Below are 13,747 nucleotides of genomic sequence, written 5' to 3' on the forward strand. Positions count from 1 at the left end.
CAGGGCTGGGCACGCACCCAAGGAAGAGCACACAGCACACAAACAAGATGGCGCACAGTGCACACAGGACACACTCAGATGGCACACGGGCAGTGCACACAGGGCACACTCAGATGGCACACATGGGGCAGTGCACACAGGGCACACACAGGACATCACACAGGGGTGGAGAGTGTCTTAAGAGCAGGGGCTGTGATTTGCTGACTGTGTAAAATGTGACTTTGAATTAAGCTTGGATGGGATGCATGCCGGTGAGGGGACATATCCTGTCATGCTGGGAACACAGGATTTCTCTTTAAAAAACTGACACGGTTGGTTAGCCACTGACATCTTTTCCCTGCTGTGGCTGTGCGTGACTCCAGATAGTCGGCTGTCTTCAACGGCCCTTCCTATACAAACTGGGCTGTTAGGTGAGCAGTGACTCCCAAGGCAGCCTTAATCTATCATTTTAGTGTTTCCGTCTTGCGTGATGGAAAGTTGTTGGAAGACTGGGCAGAAGGCAGCATGGTTTTCAGGAGTTACGGGCCACACAGGAGTTACTCTGTAAGGGAGAGCTCTGTTCCTCACCGCAATGCTGAGTATCCTAGCCTGAAGTTCTGAAATGCGCAGTGCTCCGAAGTTGAAGTTGTTTAAGTGCCATCAGGAGAGACCCCACACTTGGCCTCACGTGCTGGGTCGCTGTCAGAGGCACAAGAGTATTAGAAATAGTGTTACCTTCCGCTTACGTGTAGAAGGTGTAAATGAAGCAGAAATGGGTCTCCTATTTAAACCTGGGGCCTTTCCCAAGAGAAATATGCAAACATTTCCAATTTTGAAAAGTTTCAAAATCTGAAGCCCTGCTCGTCCCAAAGATTTTGGGTAAAGGGCACTCAGCCTGCAGTAACGGGTTGGCGGGGAAGGTGGCCTTCTCTCACTGCTTGTGCTTCTGGGAAGTTCACGTACCCAATTTAGGAAATGGCACACTGACGTAAGCCACAGAAACGATCTAAATGCCGTTCAGGAAGATTTTAAGAAAAAAGTAATGCGGTGTAAAAAATGTATTAACCTGGGGAAAACAAAATAGCTGGATAAATCGTATGTCATGCCCTGATTCCTCTCCGTAAATGTATAAGCACACGCTGCAGGCAAAAGCTTTTCAGTTTTCACCCCTGGGAAGTGCTGCAGCGATGTGGAACAGGCTGCGATGGGCGAGATGAGATTCACAGTGTCTTCAGTGAGCTTCCTCTGGGGCAGGGCTGTTCTTGTGACGTGGAGTCCTTCAGAACAGCATTTCTTGTCTCTGAACGCCATTAGTGGTTGCTTTCTTAGGAGCTTGGGAGTAAAGTCTGTAAAGTTTTCGACGTTACAAAAGGAAGTGCAGAATTCACCGTGTACTACCATATGGCATGGGCGTCCCGGCAAACCACCATCCACCTTGGGCAGAAACCGTCCTTGGGACAAGAAACGAGCGTCTGCTTTGACTGCCTGGTCCTCTGATGCCACCAGTGAGGGAGCAGCAGCAGCCAGGGGTCGGCTGTGCCAGCCCACAGGTAGAACTAGACTGGCCTTCGCACGCCCACTGCCAAGCCTGTGACCAGCCTTGGCCCCTGGGCTGTCGCCCCCTACTTTCCAACTTGTTTAATTTTTTTTTTAAGATTTATTTTATTTATTTAAAAGAGTTACAGAGAGAAGTAGAGACAGAGGAGAGAGAGAGGTCTTCCATCCACTGGTTCACTCCCCAAATGGCCACAATGGCCAGAGCTGAGCCGATCCAAAGTCAGGAGCCAGGATCTTCTTCCAGGTCTCCCATGTGAGTGCAGGGACCCAAGTACTTGGGCCATCTTCCACTGCTTTCCCAGGCAGCTGGATCAGAAGTGGAGCAGCCAGAACTTGAACCGGCTGCTGGCACTGCAGGCCAGGGTTTTAACCCACTGCGCCACAGTGCCAGCCTCATTATTTAATTTTTAAATGTATTTATTTGGGAGACAGAGAGTGAGAATCCACTGATTCACTCCCCAAATGCCCACAATGGCCTTATGTCCAGGGACTGAAGCCAGGACCAGGAACTCGTTCTGGGCCTCCTGTGTGCGTGGCGGGGATGCAGGTATCTGAGCCATTACCCGCTGTTCCCAGAGCACACATTAGCAGGAAGCTGGAATCAGGAGAGGAGCAGGGACTTGGACCCAGGCCCTCTGATAGGGACTGTGGGTTTTTTGTTGGTTTGTTTTTTGTTTTTTAAAGATTTATTTATTTGAAAGGCAGAGGCAGAGAGAGGGAAGTCTTCCATCCGCTGGTTCACTCCCCAGTTGGCTGCATTGGCCAGGGCTGGGCCGATCTGAAGCCTGGAGCCAGGGGCTTCTTCAGGGTCTCCCACACAGGATGCAGGGCCATCTTCCACTGCTATCCTAGGCACATTAGCAGAGAGCAGGGACTCAAACTGGCACCCATATGGGATGCTGGCACTGCAGGCGGTGGCTTTACCTGCTACGGCACAGCATTGGCCTGGCCTGGGCTTTTTTTTTTTTTTTTTTTTTTAAAGATTTTATTTACTTGTTTGAGAGGTATACTTACAGACAAGAGGAGAGACAGAAAGGTCTTCCAACCTCTGGTCCACTTCCCAAATGGCCGCAATGGCTAGAGCTAGCAGAGAGCTGGATCAGAAGAGGAGCAGCCGGGACACGAACCAGCACCTATATGGGATGCCAGCGCTGCAGGCAGAGACTTAGCCCACTATGGCACAGCGCCAGCCCCGTGGTCTTCTTCATTAGGCCAGACACCCACCCTCCCTCCCACTTTGTTGTCTTTGTCTTTCCTCCCTTTTCTGTTGACTTGCCCCAAACCCTCAAAGAAAGAATACACTTCAGTAGTTATGATATAATTAGTCCTTCAGATTTTATTGATTTGAGAGACAGAGGCAGGAAGACAAGAGAGGGAGAGAGCTCTGATTTGTTGGCTCACTCCCCAAATGACTGCAATAGCCGGGGCTGTGCCAGGGCTGAGGCTGGGATCTGGGGACACAGTGTAGGCCTCTTGCATGGGTGGCAGGGGCCCAGTTCTTGAACCATCACTGCTGCCTCCTGGGGTCTGATCTGTGTTAGCAGAAAGCTGGAGCCAGAACCAGGAGCTGAACTCAGATCCTCTGATCTGGGCCTTGGATGTCTCGTCTTACCCCTAGTAATTACGGTTTTGAATGTTGAAAACTATTAGGATTATTTTAGAGAGGGTCTATTGTGTGCTTATGAAAGACCTTGAAAACCAGAATATTGTCATACATAAAACTTGACACCATGAATTTGGAGGCTGTGTCTTTGAATAAAAATTTTTGTCTGATACTTTTGGCTCTGTGTCTCTGAAGAGGCCCGGGACAGTTTATCTGGGACTCCTGCATGGGGGATGCCTGTGAGTGTCTTGGTCACATGGCAGTTCCTGCCGTCTCTGCAGCCGGACGCTCTTTGCTGGCTTGCTCGTCACGTCTTTCTAGATTCATCCTTTTCTCTTTGTGCACTCAGCGATGAAAAGTCCTAAGCCTGCAGTGCGCTCTTTGACAGACTTGGACATGAGCACACGACGTGAGCTTTACACAGTGAGGTGGTGTCCGGGACTATTTAGGTCAAGCTGCTGGTGCAGTGGCACGGAACACTGTCTCACACAAGCTGGACGTGGATTTCTCTCCCACATGGGGGTCAGCGTTCCACAGCCTCGCCATGGACCTGTATGGGGGGGGGGGGGTGGCTTTGCCATCTGTAACCGTCGGCTTCCCACGGCTGCAGTCATTGTCCCGTTAATCTGCCAATGTTTCAGGGCCAAGAGCAGGAGGGGTTGTGTGTCACGTGTGCTTGGTTCCGTCTCGAAGCTCTGTCACGTGCCCTGTCTTACCGCCGCAGGGCCCAGGTATGTGGTCTCTGCTGGGGCCGTGTGCCTGCCTGAGGGTGCCCATGGCAGAGGAAAGAGGGGCGACAGATGCTGGGGAGGAGACTGGGAGATACCCACAGGTGGATGGATGCAGTCTCATCCGTTCCGGCAGCTTTCTCCTGTCCGTCTTCTTAATGACAGCGTCTGCCATGTTTGTGCTGCTTAGAGGTGGTAGTGGGGACCAGCATTGTGCTACACTGGGTTAAAGCTGTTGCCTGTGACACCGGCATCCTGAATGGGCACAGGTTCGGGTCCTGACTGCGTCTGATCCAGCTCCCTGTTGATGCACCTGGGAAGGCAGCAGAAAGTGACCCAAGTATTTGGGCCTCTGCACCCACGTGGGAGACCCTGGTGAAGCTCTCGGCCCAGACCAGCTCTTGTGGCAAATTGGAGAGTGAAACAGTGGATGCAAGATCTCTCTGTCTCTCTGCCATTCAAATTAAAATAAGAGAAAGAAGTGGCAGAACTGGTGTGTGACCCAGAACATAGCTCGGCCTGCTGTGACCTGCTAGCGAGGACCGCCATGGTGCAGAGCAGCTGATGCCTTTTAAGTGAGTTCCACATGGTGGTGGTAGGGCTATCGGAGTCGTGAGCATTACAGGGAGATGCTGGGTGGGTGAGAGAGAGGGGGCTTGCTGGAGGAACTGGCGCACATCATCACGGGGGCTGAGAAGTCCCGGAATGGGCTCTCTGCGAGGCGGCAGACCCTGCCAAGTCAGCCCGAGCACCAGAGTGCTGGCGGTGCTGCTGTGCGAGTCCCTGCGTCCAGAGACCAGAGAGCCTGGAGCTCTGATGTCCAGGGGCAGGGGAAGAGGGAGGCCCAGTTCCAGAGGGAGAAGCCCTGCCTGCGCCTTGCCTTCCACCCAGCCCTTGGCCAACTGGACGGTGCCCACGCATTGCGTGAGGGTCGGTCCTACCTTCTTGGTCCAGTGGTTCAAATGCCAGTCTCTGTAGCAAACCCTCAGACACACCCACCGTATAGTGTGTCTCTAGTCCGCTCTCTGACGGCTGTGTCGGTGGTGGACGGAGTGCTGGCCAGGTTTCAGAGGGTGTAGCCACAGGTCTGTTCATCACGGCTGCAACCCATAATTGTCCACGGAAAGATTTTTCTGTCCGTTTTTCCTCACCTCTGTCCTCGCTCTCTTTTTTAAAAAATGAAAACTTATTTATTTGAAAGAGTTAGAGGGATAGGCAGAGATCTTCCATCTACTAGTTCACTTTCTAAATGGCCACAATGTCCAGGGCTGGGTAAGGCTGAAGCCAGGCGCTTCATCCCGACCTCCCATGTGGGTGCAGGGGCCCAAACACTTGGATCACCTGCTCCTTTTCCCAGGCCGCTAACAGAGGGCTAGATCAGAAGTGGAGCAGCTGGGACACAAACCAGCTTTACCCGCTGCGCCCCGAAGCCAGGAGCCAGGTGCCTCTCCTGGTTTCCCATGCGGGTGCAGGGCCCAAGGACTTGGGCCATCCTCCACTGCCTTCCCGGGCCACAGCAGAGAGCTGGCCTGGAAGAGGGGCAACCGGGATAGAATCCGGCGCCCCAACCGGGACTAGAACCCAGTGTGCCGGCGCTGCAAGGCAGAGGATTAGCCTGTTAAGCCACGGCGCCGGCCAGAAATGTGTTTCTTGAAAAAAACTGCTGGACAGGCGGCTCTGGGAGATGTCAGTTCAGGGGAGCAGAGTGTGCGTATGCGGTCTCGGTCCAAGGAGAGATCTCACCTGGGGTTTGGGGTGCTTCCCGGCAGGGGCGGCCCCGGGCCGTTTGTCTCTCTGAGCAGCTAATAGGAAGCCAGGCCAGGAAAAGCCAGCACCAGCTCTTGCAGCTGGGTCCCGAGGGGAGGAAGCCGGGGAGCCCCGGCTCGTCCTGGGTGTGTCCATGCCAGTGAGGCCACGGTATCAGGAGAGGCATCAGAGTCTGGGGATTGTGGTGTAGACCAGGGTGAGCCTGACAGAGGAAGGAGTGCCTGGCGTGAGGCAGACTGTAGTGTACGCAGTTGGGGGCTGGTCCTGGCTCCCCCCCCAATTCTAGGCCCCACAAAATCCTTCTGGGAGTCACTCAAGGATTCCTGAGACCCAAGGAAGGCTCATCATGTCTGTCCAGGAAATGGGCATGTGTCAGTCCCAGCGCTACCCGAGGTAGAGCCGTCTACATTTTCACGCTTTTTGGTCTAAAGCACACTGACCTCCTTAAAACTTGCTCGATGAACTCCATGAGGCCGTGTCCTATGTCAGTGAAGGAGAGTGCGCTGGGCTGGGCTGGGCTGGCTGTCCTGTCGGGTCCGCAGGTGCCACGTGGAGCACCCGCGCTCTGGCAGGCGTCGCCCCGCTTCGCCTGTCGGCGGCAGTGCTATTGCGCAGCCGGTTCTGGGGGTCCCTGAGGCAGCTTGTCCTTGTTGACAGCAGTGCCTGTTTGAGTGCAGGTTGGGTGTTGCCTTTGCTGCCCGCACCGTCCCCGTTCCCCCACCGTCTCAGTGACAGTGTGTCTGCCTCTCTCGTCAGTTAGAGCCTGGCCCTTTGGACGAGACTCAGATCGCCACCATCCTGAGAGAGATCCTCAAAGGACTCGATTACCTGCACTCGGAGAAGAAGATCCACAGAGACATTAAAGGTGAGCACTGCGGGGCAGGGCCCCCTCCTGGCCTCTGACGGACAGGGGAGCACTGCGGGGCGGGGCTCCCTCCTGGGCTCTGACGGACAGGGGAGCACTGTGGGGCGGGGCCCCTCCTGGGCTCTGACGGACAGGGGAGCACTGCGGGCGGGGCCCCCTCCTGGGCTCTGAGGGACAGGGGAGCACTGCGGGGCGGGGCTCCCTCCTGGGCTCAGATGGGCAGCGTGGTCCATGGTGGCTGTCTCGACACATGGTCCAGCTTGGGAGAGGATGTGCATGTCTCCTCGGTGCCGTAACAGCCATCACACATCCTGGGTTCCTTCGCAGCGGCCAACGTCCTGCTGTCCGAACACGGGGCGGTGAAGCTGGCCGATTTCGGAGTGGCAGGTCAGTTGACAGACACCCAGATCAAAAGGAACACCTTCGTGGGCACCCCCTTCTGGATGGCGCCTGAGGTCATTAAGCAGTCAGCCTACGACTCGAAGGTAAGGGCGGGCGCCAGGCAGGTGCCTGGGCTGGGCTTCCCCCTCCTGTCCCCACAGTTGCTGTGGTCGGACTGAGGCTGGCGCCTTGAAATAGGTCGTAAAAGAGGGTCTCCGACCCTGGCTGTGCCACATGCCTTCTGCCTCCTGCTGCGTGCACGAGCCCCCGGCACACGCACTGTGGGTCTGAGGGTGGTGGGGACACCTGACGGAGCGTGTGCCGGTGGAGGCAGGGGGACTGCGGTCGGGGATGGGTGCAGCCTGCCTCGGAGATGCCCCGTGCAGGGCCCCACAGGCATGGTCTGCAGAGGGCACAGGTGGGCTTGAAGGCCAAGAGGCGTGGGCGTGGGCCAGGCCTTGGAGAAGACTGATGTTTGAGGCCCCTGCAGACAGGAGCCGGCGGGGGGGACAGGGCGGCTGCAGACAGGAGCCGGCGGGGGGGCGGGGCCCCTGCAGACCCTGGCCCGGAGCTGGCAGAGCTGAGCCTTTGTGCTGGCTGCAGCTTCCCAGCGCTGAGGACTGGCCGTCCTCGTGGCATCCTGGTTCCCCGAGGCTCCCACTTGTCCACGCTCTCATTCTCCCCGTTTCTCCTACGTTCCTTCTCTCCCTGTGGGAAGCCTGTTAGGGTGGACTGAAAACCCTGGGCGTCCTTGCTGCCTGGGTCTCTGATGTAGCATCATTTCCCACCATCTGCTCCGGCGAGCGGCCTGTGCACGGTGAAAATCCTGCGTGAGCCGTGGAATTGGCTTTTCTGAGGCAGGAGTTTCCAGCAAATGTTTAACTCAGGTTCACAGGCCAGACGCTGTTTCTCTTATTGTTTGTAGTTTAGCATCTTATCTGGGGCCCTGTGTATATTTACACACACACACAACTAACTAACTCCCCCCCACCCCCATTCGCCCCCATGGATTTATTCCCCAAATGCCTGCAGCAGCCAGGGCTGGGCCACACTGCAGCCAGGAGCCCAGAACTCCATGCAGCTCTCGCATGTGGGTGGCAGGGCCCCAAGGACTTGAGCCCTCACTGCTGCCTCCCAGGGTGTGCATTAGCAGGAGGCTGGGCTAGGGGCAGAACCAGGACTCAGACCTGGGCCCTCGGATACTGGATGCAGGTGGCCCAAGCAGCGTTGTAATTGCCACGCCACTCACTCACTCCACTTCTCCCTTTAAGACAGAAATGTTCTCAGTGTTTACTAGCTGGGCCAGCTTGCTACACACGGTGCACAGTGCCTGGGTGACGGTCCTGTGGCCCTGCACTTGCTGTCGGCTCTCACAGGGTGTTGACGTTGTGGTTGAGGTTGTCCTGATTCCTGGAGGGGAGGGGAGGGAAGGGGTAGCTCTGGCTGTCTCTCTGTTGGGATTGTGGTCGTGGCTGGTGGGCTTTTGCCCCCTGGTAGAGCTCACATGTTATGGGCGTTGTGTTTGTGGGTGTCTGGCCCCGGCTGTTGGGTTACCTCCGTGGTTAACCTCCTCTCCACAGCACCTCTGCCATCTGCCTGTTCCTTGGGGTCGTGTGATTCTGGGACCTGGTGAGAGCTTAGGCCCTGATGCATTCTCTTTGTTTTAAGCTGAGGCCCACTCATCTGATTGCAGCAGGGCTTAGACTAGACCCCAGGGCCCTAGTGCACCCGCCAGGATTATCACCCTCTTACTGTTGGTCGCAAATCAGCCGGGCTAGCTTGGCACACCACAGGTTTTGGTCTGGCAGCCACTGCCTGTGTGTCTGCTCCATGCAGGGCCTCTCTGAGTACCTGAAAACCCAGCCAGCCTGCTTTCCAGAGCCCTTGGCGACATCGGAACGCTGCTGTCCGCCTGTGCGTGTTCTCAAGGGGAGCGCACACTTGGGTGGGGAGCAGGTGACCCGAGAAACCCTGTCCCACCCAGTCTTTGTCAGCCACGTCAAGAGCCAAATCTTCTGTTGTTTCTATCGTACTCGGCAACCCTCCCTGGCAGTCGCTTTGCAGCGGCGTCTCAGTGCCGAGGCTGGCCGGAGGGGGCTTCCATGGGCTGCGCCGGCTCACCTGCACTGCAGTCCAGGGCTGCTCTGGCTGCTGACACACAGAGCCGCTTCTCTGTGGTGCTTCTTCCTCCTGAGCCCGTGTCAGGTGGAGAACCTCACCCGGGGTGGCCGGGCTGCACCGGGAAGTGAAGAGTGCGTGTCCTAGGTCCATGCACCATCCCTGCCTTGCCCATGTCTGTCTGTCTCGCTCCTTCTCCCCCACCCCCCGGAGGGACCGGGCTTGCAGACCGGCATTGTTTGTAGGCGTCTGGAACCTTCTTTACCATCACAGCCTCTTGAACAGTGTTTCTCACCCCTTGTCACCTGGGCTGCTCGGCGGTCCTGAATGGTTCACAGGGCTTCTTACGGGAGTCTCTGTTCTTTGTCTGAAAACAGCATTGCCAGGCGCTCACTGCCCAGGTGTCTCAGGAACCTTGGTGCTTGTTAGTATTTCGAAGGTGAGTTAGGGAGGTGGTGCCCGGGGGCACCTGTGCTCTCCCCTGAAGGAGCTTTCGGTTTTGCTAGAGCAGGGGCTTGGGCTGGAGAACCGGAGTCTCTTTGTGAGAGTATTGTGATGCTCTGTTAGCAAGGGGATCGGGCCTGAGTAAAGACATGGCCCGTTTCCTGTCCCTTTCTCCATACTTACTCATGGGCTGCTGAGTGCTGTGTCCTCTGCGGGGCGCTGAGTACTGTACCCTCTGGGGTGCTGAGTACTGTGCCCCTCTGGGTGCTGAGTACTGTACCCTCTGTGCAGTCCTGGGTACTGTGTCCTCTGCAGGGTGCTGAGTACTGTGCCCTCTGCGGGGTGCTGAGTACTGTGCCCTCTGTAGAGTACTGAGTACTGTGCCCCTCTGGGGTGCTGAGTACTGTACCCTCTGCAGGGTGCTGAGTACTGTGCCTTCTCTGCAGTCCTGGGTACTGTGCCCTCTGTGGGGTGCTGAGTACTGTGCCCTCTGCGGGGTGCCAAGTACTGTGCCATCTGCGGGGTGCTGAGTGGCCCCTACAGTGAGCAGGTGCAGGAGAGATGTCACTGGTCTCCCGGGCCGGGGCCAGGGCAGCCCAGTGAGGTAAGGAGGGAGCTGGGGACGGCCTCATGCAGGGTTGGGTGTGAATTCTAAGTTGTGGGCGGTGAGGCCGAGGTGTGGAGATGATGCCCTGCAGGCTGGGCTGGGGGTGAGGGCGCTGTCAGTACTCGCTTACAAGCCACCGCCTCTCGGCCTCAGAGGCAGTGGTGTGTTCTTCACTGATAATCTGGAAGATACTGGCCTGCTGCCAGGCCCAGGCCAAGTCGTTGTGGTGTCCAGTCGTCTCTGAAATAACTGTTTGCATGGCCATGGTGAAAATGGGACTAGGTGGTGCATTGATGGAAAAAATAACACTGCGAGAGCCGTGCACCCCGGCGGGATTAGCCGCTGGCTGCTGGACTCTGCATGTGCCGCCTGCTTCCCAGCTGGGTTCACCGGCTCTGTGTTAGCTTGAGTGTCGGACTGTTCAGTGCCTGCAAACTTTTTTTTTTTTTTTTTTTTAAGATTTATTTATTTGAGAGGCAGAGTTACAGATAGAGAGATGGAGAGAGAGGTGTCTTTCATCTGCTGGTTCACTCCCTAAGAGGCCTCAACAGCCAGAGCTGGGCTGATCTGAAGCCAGAACCCAGGAGCTTCTTGCTGGTCTCCCATGCCGGTGCAGACGACCAAGCACTTGGGCCATCCTCCACTGCCTTCCCAGGCCACCAGCAGGGAGCTGGATTGGAAGTGGAGCAGCCAGGACTCGAACCGGTGCCCATATGGGATGCTGGTGCTGCAGGTGGAGATGGCCGGCCACAGTGCCCGTAAACTTTCATACCTCTCCGTGTTACTTAATAAAGGTGTTCCTAAATATTGCAGCTGACTGAGTAAATGTCTTCTATTCAAGCCATTTTTGTTTTCGCTACTGACAGTTGTGATTTGGGCTCCTATCTAGTCATCTTTGTCTTGGTTGCAGACAGCTGATTGTGGTTTTTTCTGGAATGATGTTCTCTATAGTTTGCTTTTCTCACTTAAATTATATTGTGTCTCCTGTGCTCATGTGATAAGCGGCTGCCAGGATTCGGGAGGCCGCCGTGTGCTGTTCCTGCCGCCCTCCTTGTGGAGCAGAGGCCTTGGCTGTCAGCAGCGGGTTCCGTGTGCTCACTCGGGTGTCCCCCTGGCACAAGATCTCAGTGTGTGACTTCCCAGGGTCACGAGGTGCCTGGCGGTCTGCAGGTGTCGTCAGAGGCAGGGGACGAGGGCTCTGGATCCGGGTGGCCACGGGCAGCATGCTTTGGCCACAGCAGCAGCTCTGATGGAACCCAAGAGGGCTGGAGCAGGAAAGAGCCAGGGCACGTGGGGGCTGTGAGTGTGGCTGGTTCTCGCCACTCGCTTATCTGTATGCCCCGCACAGCCGCGGTGCCAGGAGCCCACTTCCCTTCAGGGGAGTAAGGGGCTCTAGAACAAATCACATTTCTAATGGTTTAAATAATTCTAGTGAGAAATCAATCAAGGACTCCAAATTGTGGAGAGAAAGACAACAGGAATATTCCTTCTTCTGCATTCCTAAAGGTTTACTTTTTACTTATCTGAAAGGGGAGTTACAAGGAAGAAAGAGAAAGACAGAGATCTTCCATCCGCTGGTTCATTCCCTGAATGGCTGCAATGGCCAGACTGAAGTCAGGAGCTTCTTCAGGGTCTCCCACGTAGGTGCAGGGGTCTCCCACATGGGTAAGAGGGGCCCAAGCACTTGGGCCATCTTCTGCTGCTTTCTCAGGCCATTAGCTGGGAGCTGGATCAGAAGTGGAGCAACCAGGATTTGAACCAGTGCTGTGTGGGATGTTCTGTGGGATGCTGACATCGCAGATGGTGGCTTTACCACTGTGCTACAGCACCAGCCCGGTGCTGCTCTGTACACAGTCTCTTTAGCGTAAGGACTGAGAAGAGGGGAACAGAGCATGCAGGAGGCTCCCCGACTGGGGGCCTTTCCGGTGCGGCTTTCCGGCGCTCACGAGGGTTGCGGGTGAGTCCTCTCCGGGTTGTGGAGGGTTGAAGAGCAGCCAGGCGCTAGAGTTGCCACAGTGCTGTGCCTCAGCCTTGTCCTGTCCTGCCATGGAGTGAGTGCAAGGGAGGCGTGCTGAGTTCCGGGCGTAGTGATGGGCTGGCAGGGCACACGGGCCCCGGGCCCTGAGTCCTGGCCAGCCTGAGCGGTCCTGGGGCTCTTGTCCTCTCCTCCAGGAATCCGTGCCAGCCGCTTACACGGCCCCACCAGTGCGGGAGAGTTTCCTGTGCGGCTTTGCTTGCTCTTCACGTTCATAGCACACGTTCACTCACCTAGCCCATCTGTCATGGCCACGGGGGCCCGATACGGGGCCGATACAGGGCTGATACAGGGCTGCCGGTTCCTGCCAAGCCTGTAGGACATTTGACAAGAGATCCAGGAGAAACAAATGACACCAAGAAGAAACCCGAAGACCAATCCGAACTGGAGACCAGTTTCTTCTTCAAGCTGGTGGCGGGGGCGGGAGCCCAGGCGACCTGATGGTCAGCTGCAGCAGGCAGGCTCTTGGAGCCTGACTCGGAGAACCCCACTCTGGAGGGCCTGTTTTTGAACAGTTGGGAAAATATGATGGTTACCTGATACTAGGAGTTGTAGATGTTCTCTCTGCAGGCGATTGCGTCCTGGTAACACTTTGTAATTGAAATACTTTGAGTTGAGAATGCATTTAAAGCACCCAGCGTCCCGCGCGTCACGGTGCAGTGTCAGCTCGCTGTGGGGCGATGGTGTTACTGTCGATAGGCAGGGAGAGTCCTGTGTTGGCTGCAGTCATGGGGACGGTGTCCCGGGGCCTGAGGTTTCCGTTAAAATGTGCCGTGGCCACAGTCAAAACCTACCTGGCGGAGTGTTGGCGATTCCATTCACGTTCTCCTCTTCTGTGTGTGTGTGGAGCGCTGCGCCCCTTGCACAGACGGGAAACCGACTCCCGTGAGCCCTTCTGTCTGATCCCGTGGAGCTGGCCTGCACACCCTGCTCGTCTGCCCCAGCGGGGCCCAGTGCTCAGCCTTGCCACGGGCGGCCCCTCCCCAGGCGCCCGTCTCCTGTCTGTGTCAATTTCTCCCAGCTGAGCACGGGGCCCCCCAAGTAGCGAGGTAGAACGTGTTTGGGGCATTGAGTTTCCTCCTGTTGTTGCCCATCTTGAGGTTATACTAAGAGGTCCTGCCCGCCGTTACCAGTCAGCAGTAGTAAACTTTCCCAGGACCGTAGAGGACTAGGTAGGTGCATTATCCCTGTCTGTGTTCATGCTCGGCTAAGGTGCTTCTGTCCTCGCAGGCGGACATCTGGTCCCTGGGCATCACCGCCATAGAGCTGGCCAAGGGGGAGCCGCCTCACTCGGAGCTGCACCCCATGAAGGTTTTATTCCTCATCCCAAAGAACAACCCGCCCACCCTGGAGGGCAGCTACAGCAAGCCGCTCAAGGAGTTCGTGGAGGCCTGCCTCAACAAGGAGCCCAGCTTCGTGAGTCCCCACCCGCTGTGTCAGCGGCTCCTGTCCTTTCCTTTTCTAAATGAGTGTGGTTGGTTTCTTTAGATTGCCTATCTGTGTTAGTGGATAGTTCGCCTTTCAAGGATTAAGCAAATCTGCCTATTTTCTTTGAGATTTTTTAGCATCTCATGCTTCATTAAGCCTGAGGAATGTTCTTACCATTGTATGTGTGCTCATAAAATTCTAATATTTATAGACGATCCACTAGAAGGCATTATGC

At 56.1% G+C, this 13,747-nt stretch overlaps 1 protein-coding gene across 1 annotated transcript in view; it reads left to right on the top strand.

Annotated features, from left to right (window-relative positions):
• STK24 (serine/threonine kinase 24) overlaps positions 1-13,747 on the top strand; it is an 88,556-nt gene that overhangs the window by 66,937 nt on the left and 7,872 nt on the right. The window contains exons 4-6 of the mRNA XM_062193999.1: positions 6,391-6,499; positions 6,827-6,984; positions 13,315-13,500. Of these exons, the coding sequence (XP_062049983.1) occupies positions 6,391-6,499; positions 6,827-6,984; positions 13,315-13,500 (453 nt within the window). The remainder of the gene's footprint in view (positions 1-6,390; positions 6,500-6,826; positions 6,985-13,314; positions 13,501-13,747) is intronic.

This window comes from Lepus europaeus, chromosome 6 (genome assembly GCF_033115175.1).
Source record: "Lepus europaeus isolate LE1 chromosome 6, mLepTim1.pri, whole genome shotgun sequence".
NCBI classification, from domain to species: Eukaryota; Metazoa; Chordata; class Mammalia; order Lagomorpha; family Leporidae; genus Lepus; species Lepus europaeus.